Consider the following 6,000-nt stretch of genomic DNA (forward strand, 5'->3'; position numbering starts at 1 on the left):
GGAATTACTTTCAACGTATAGACGTCAGACTCTGGTGTGGATGGATGGATGGATGGATGCTATGAGCGTCCCCTTTAAAACGGGGCGGTGACATGTCTGCCACCAGGCTCGAAGAAAAAAAAAAAAAAGAAAAAAAAAGCTTCCTTGTTTCATGTTGGCCTAATACCTTATCTACATTGATTAAATCTATGTTATTATACCAAAAAATATAAATTCACGGTCCTTCTCTCTGCCTCTTAAGGCAGAATGACCTTATTTTTCCCCCATTATTTATTTTTGTTCTTTATCTCTACTTTTCTGCCACCAATACTCTAACCGTCTCTTACTTATTTCTATCGCGGACGTGTTCAGCTTTCCATTGTTGTCCCTAAAACCCAAGGCTTCATGTAGACTCGTGCCCACACGTATACCTGGGTGAATATCGCCACATTCAATCAGTACATGTTCCATCGTTTCCTTAGTTCCCCCGCAGCATGTACATTGTTCTTCTTCGTTACTAAATCTCGCTTTATAACTACGCGTTCTAAGGCAGCCCGACCTTGCTTCAAACAGTAAAGCGCTTCCCCTTGAATTATCATAAAACCTTTCCCTCCTTATTTCGTTTTTTCCTTTTCGGTAGTTACTCAGAGCCGGCTTCTTTTCCATCGCTGTCATCCAATAAGTCCTCTCCGCCTCTCTGACCTTCCGCTTAATGCTCCTTGTTGCCATATCGCCCGCACTGCCAGCCGTATATTTACTGGTGAGCCTCCTAGTTCTTTTTCTCCACTGCGTGTCAACGCTTTTTCTATACAAATACCCAAGATGTGTGGCGCCACCTGTCGGAGAAGTATTGAGTAGTGCATAGACCGACTCTCTCGCACAGTTTGCTATGGGACCAGGTGCAACTAGCGAGTGCGAAACAACGATTGAGCTTAATATCGCGTGTGTGCGCGCATTTAGCACTCAGAACGAGAGCTGTGAATTGCTCTCCGCTAGTTGGACGCGCCACTGAGCCGTCGTGAAGTGCTTGCTGGATCACTCGCCTGAACGACGGCGAAAACAGCAGCAGACGAGAGCCCTCCGCACGCTACGAAGAAACTCCGCAAAAGACGCACTGTTGCGTTGTGAATTGCCACGGACGTAAAAAACTGAATAACAACGTTCAGTTTTACCGATTTCCATAGTTGTCGTACGAAGAAGAAAGGCGAGAGCGCTGGATACGGGCCGTTGCGAGCGTGTTGGGTAAGCGAAGTACCCGCGTTCTCCACAGCCGGTGGCATGAATGTGTGGCTCTGCTGTTGTTTTACGTAGCCCTGATGCAAAACCGTGGTAACCTTGACTATGAAGCTCAGCAGAGGCTCTGACCGCGGTGTTTGTCGTGTAACACGAAGTGAGCAGCTATAGAGGCAGACTGGAGACGCGTGATACGCACACCGCGACGAGTTGGTCGTCACAACACAGCATCGCGGACGTATGTACGTTTTGAAGGCTCAGAGTTCTGGTTCTAACTAGCTAACACCACGTGCGTCATACAAGTAAATCGCAGAATGTTGGTCGTTACCCCATTCAGGTTTGTTTCGCCCGTGTCCTCCGCGGTTGCCGTAGCTATCTCGGAGGCCACGGTTTTGCCTTTGATTGTACCCCGCGAAAGTGGACACGCACGTATCCCCATTTGCAGTACATACAAACGGAAGACGACCATCAAGAGACCATTTGAGGATGCGTAATAAAACACTCCAATGCACAGGAAGCGAGAGATGAATTAAGGGAGAATACAACTGAAAAGGCGAAATCGCCGGAGCCATTCGCCCCTGATAAACCGAGTTTTCTACCACTGATCGTAAGATGCATAGCTTAGTAAATTGATCGTGTATGTAGGTACTTTATCGCTGTGGTATACGTATATACCCAATTTCAACGCATTTAGGCTCTAGAGAAGGGATGTCGGAGGGCTTGCCTCGAACTCGGTGTCGTGTGATGCTCGCTTGTACTTGCGAGTTGCAGCGCGCGGGAATAACTAAAACTTATTTTGCATTGTACTCGCGGTTCGCTTTGATCAGCTTCCTTTGTTTCCGAAGCGTGGATTGGCGGAAGAAGCTTTCCAGGTCCTTGATTTTCAGGAAACCGCGCCTCGACAGCAACGAAAGAGGAGTGTTATATTGCAGCCTATGCACATTCGCTTGCGGGCGGCTCTCTTTGCACTACCCAGTTAGTGCCAGGGCTACGATGAGGGCGCTGGTGGCGGTGTTTTTCGCAGCGCCGCCTGGGCAGAGTCTGACGTCTATAAGACTGCGTTCAAGAAAACTGAAACCAACGAAAGTCGCCCCAACAAAGGCATCGCGTCACGGGCAGCTGGGTGGCTCATATTGTGACGTTGCGATGTGTTGAGCACTGCAGTAAACAACCGTAGACGACGCGCGAGACAGACTTTAATGCGTTGTGACGTGACTACTTCTAGTGCTAAGTGTTATTGCTTTTCCCCCACTGACGAGTTCATTGGGAGGGACGGGGGCGCATATTTCAATCCTCCATCCTCCTCTGAACACCCACTTTGTTTAGGTATATATTTATTATGTGTCTTGGACAGTAGTATCACAGGCGATACTCGAAATCGTCCTCTATAAGGAGCAAGAGATAAGAAATAAGAGATGGTTGGCGTCGGGTCTTCCGGAGCAATGCCCCCGGCATCCGCAGCTAGCAGAGAACCAAACGAAGAGTTTCAAGAGAAGCGGCAGTATACGTAATTATTCCTCAAGTTTCGGTCAACTGAACGGGTTCACGTCAGTGAAAAGAAAAAAAAAAACAAGAGAAAACTAAAGCTTGGATCACTGAACCTGTTCTCTTAGAGGAACGACAATGCGAGAAAAACAGCCCTGCACCGTGGCTTTACCAATTTTTTATTTTATTTTTTAGTGCTGGAGGAGCTCAACTGTAAGCGCCCTAAGCAGATTACGGATCCCACGCGCGCGTCCAGCTCAACGAACTACGTAAGCAACGCTGCATGCCACTTGTTCGCTGTGTTCCTGCTCCGAGGAGGAAAGGCCGCGATTCTCGCTGGTCTTTGGGAAAACAGCGACGAACGGAGGAGCCATATATACGCGGGACAATCGCGAAAAAAACAAGAGGGGGAGGTGTTTACACTTCGAAATCGGTCTGGACTGTGTAACCACATTCTTGTATGACACATACTTAATCTAAAACCAGCAGATGATGGAGCCAAGGAAGGCACATATAGAGAACGTTAGCTGTACTGTTTTAAGTGTATCGTAGTAAGTGTGATGTAGCTGCGAAGAAAGTAAAGTGGACGAAAAGACAACTTGCCGGGCCGGCAGGGACCGAACCCTGCAACCTTCGGATCTGGTTTTCATTAAGGTTTTGTCAAACAGAGAAACGAGCCGTCGAAATTCTCTTCCTTCACATTATTGTATGCTCTTCAAGGAACAGCGCGAAAAGCATGTACAACCAGCACGCCCAACTACCCGCACTTTTGTGCTCTTGAGGTCGTGTCCTTCCATTCTCAGGCGTACCCGAGGTGAAAGAAACAAGATATTCTTACGCCACGGGCGTAGCTTTTCTTTCTCTCTCTCCCGATTCAAAGACCGCGCAATCAGCGCGGTACCGTCCAGCCACTGAGAAAGAAAGAGCAGCGTAAAGGAAAATTTTCGTATTGCAATGAAGGAACGTCGGCAGTGACCTGCACCGGGGCCTTCTATCGATACACGCCGTATATAATATATCAAGCTGCTACGAAACCCTCGCACGAAGGCGAAAGTTCCTTTCCCACATTCGCCGCTGCGCGTGACATTGAAGGGAGATTCATTCACGAACGCTCATATAGCTTTGGAGCCAGAACGCGTTTAGCGCCAGCAGGCTGTCTACCAATTAAATTTTTCAAAATTTCCTGACTTTTCCGTGACGATTCCAAGCAAATTCCGACTCGCAAGCCTGCTTGAAAAACACACTGTCTGTGTACTGGAAAGGAGCCCTCGAATGATTTGAAAACGACACAAATATAAAGACATGGCAGTTGCATGAACTGAGTGCATAGCTGAGGACGTGTGCCGTTGCATCGCCACTGAATGAGCTTGGATCGACCCGGCGAGTCGCTGCTCATAGTGATTCTGGTCAAACCAGAAAGCCTTCAAGCGGAGCCGAGGTTATGGCCATGAAAAACAAGCATAAGTTTACCAACGTGAGGAACGTCATGTTTGGGAATTAAGATACGCTGTGCGATCTGTATAGAAGCAACAGCGATGCACTGTACTTTCTCTTACGCTTCTGCTTAGCGGTTTACTATAGCTGCAGAAAACAGGAACGACTTTATGAGCTTTGATCAAAGGTGGCGGTCGCGCAGACTTCCATCAGTCAGTTTCCATGGCTTAGCCAGGTTTTCCAATATTACCACGACGATTCTGGGTTTTCCAGGTCGGTAGATACCCCACGATCTCGAGTTCCAGTACGTTACTGAGGCGTGAGAAGCGCTTTTCTTTTTTTTTTTTTCTCAGTGGAAACGTTTCCACGTATACCACGAGCATGAGACTTTCGAGGACTCACCTTCGCTCTTAAAGCTGTAGTAGTGCGTGACCTCCTTGGCGGCTCCTCGGGCGAGGCCCTTCCTGCCTCGCCTCCGTCCTCCTTCCTCCGGCGGCCGGTGGAGGCTGCGCCGGTAGACTCGCATCATGTGCTCCATGTGCAGGCTGTCGGAGGCCGCGCGGCCGTGGCCGGTGGGCGCGCTGGACAGTCCCAGGTCTGCCAGTATGCGACCCTTGATTAGTTCGATGGCGCGGGCGCGCTCCGGGTCGTCGCCTCCTCCCGTGACGGCCCTGGCCCGGCAAGCGGGAGGAAGCACCGCCGCCACCAGCAGCGCCCACGACACCGCCAGGACGGGGCACAGCATGGACGCGATCAGGCCGAGTTGCGCGCCTCCGGCCGAGTGCGCATGCCTCCTCTCTGTTTGTCACGGGTTCGTAGTCCCCGCTTGTGATGACTGTTCACCAGTGAGGCTGCTTGGCCTACTTGAAACAATCTTCCAAAGCGATCCACTGGAATCCCTTGTAGGCGATGTTACCGGTGGACGAATAGGTCCGCGGAGAAATTGCGAGTCCAGCGTCCCGCGGCGCAGTAGTCCTCAGCCGAACGCACTAATTAGTCTTTTTCGAGAGAGTGGTATCCTTGTATCCGCAGAGGGTATCGCTCTTGACGTCACCGGGACACGTGGTCGTCTTCGATGGGTCTCGATTTTCTCAGTCACTCACTGTCACACACTGACTTTTCAGGAAAGCCCTAGAAAAAAAAATGCATCCACCGCGTACGTATAGTCCGTCTTGTACGGTCAATCCGAAAATCGTGCCTCGAATTCCGAGGCTGTCGCCGTTTCTTCGAGAAAGTGCGGCCGTCGTCAGCAGCAGGTAGGCTCGGACTTTCCGCCTGCACGTCGACTTACCGTATAGTCCGTGACGCACGTCTCTGATGTAAGCCTTCGTCGCAAAGTTTCCGTAAGGCGCGAGTTGCGGCCTCTCTCTGTTCTTTCTTTTTTTTTTTTTCAAACGAGCCCGAGGGTCGCAACCAGCGGGATTCGAACACCGGTCACACGCACTTGCGCAACCGTTATCTCCGAGCTGAGCTCGACAACCTTCTGGAGCGAAAGGCCCAGGCACAAGGTCCTTGACACTTTAAATTTAAGTGTCTCTGTTTTGGCACGAAATGTGAACAATCGCCTAACTTTCGCGAAGTATTCTTCTGTACACACAGACACACGCACTCACGTTCACTGGCCCGCCACACACGTCACAGAGCAGCAGGGGAATCCACGTCACCGAAGAAGCGTCTCCCTCTCACAAACACTCAACGGCCACTTGTCGTCGTCGACTGTGCGAAGACGATGCCAAACGGAACAAGAGGCCCACCCTGCCGCTGTTCTCGCACAGGTGGCTGTAAAAGCAGCACGGTTGCTATTCCTTCCCAAGGGCGACTAGTGCGGTGACGACCACCAGCCGGGGTGACGACGACGACCAAAGGATG

At 50.5% G+C, this 6,000-nt stretch overlaps 1 protein-coding gene across 1 annotated transcript in view; it reads right to left on the minus strand.

The window, feature by feature from the left end:
* LOC119404841 (bone morphogenetic protein 4) overlaps positions 1-5,502 on the minus strand; it is a 66,851-nt gene extending 61,349 nt beyond the window's left edge. Inside the window, exon 1 of the mRNA XM_037671518.2 lies at positions 4,534-5,502. Within this exon, the coding sequence (XP_037527446.1) occupies positions 4,534-4,876 (343 nt within the window). The 5' untranslated portion in view covers positions 4,877-5,502. The remainder of the gene's footprint in view (positions 1-4,533) is intronic.
* Between the last annotated feature and the right edge of the window lie 498 nt (positions 5,503-6,000).

Source organism: Rhipicephalus sanguineus, chromosome 9 (genome assembly GCF_013339695.2).
Source record: "Rhipicephalus sanguineus isolate Rsan-2018 chromosome 9, BIME_Rsan_1.4, whole genome shotgun sequence".
In the NCBI taxonomy this organism is placed as follows: domain Eukaryota; kingdom Metazoa; phylum Arthropoda; class Arachnida; order Ixodida; family Ixodidae; genus Rhipicephalus; species Rhipicephalus sanguineus.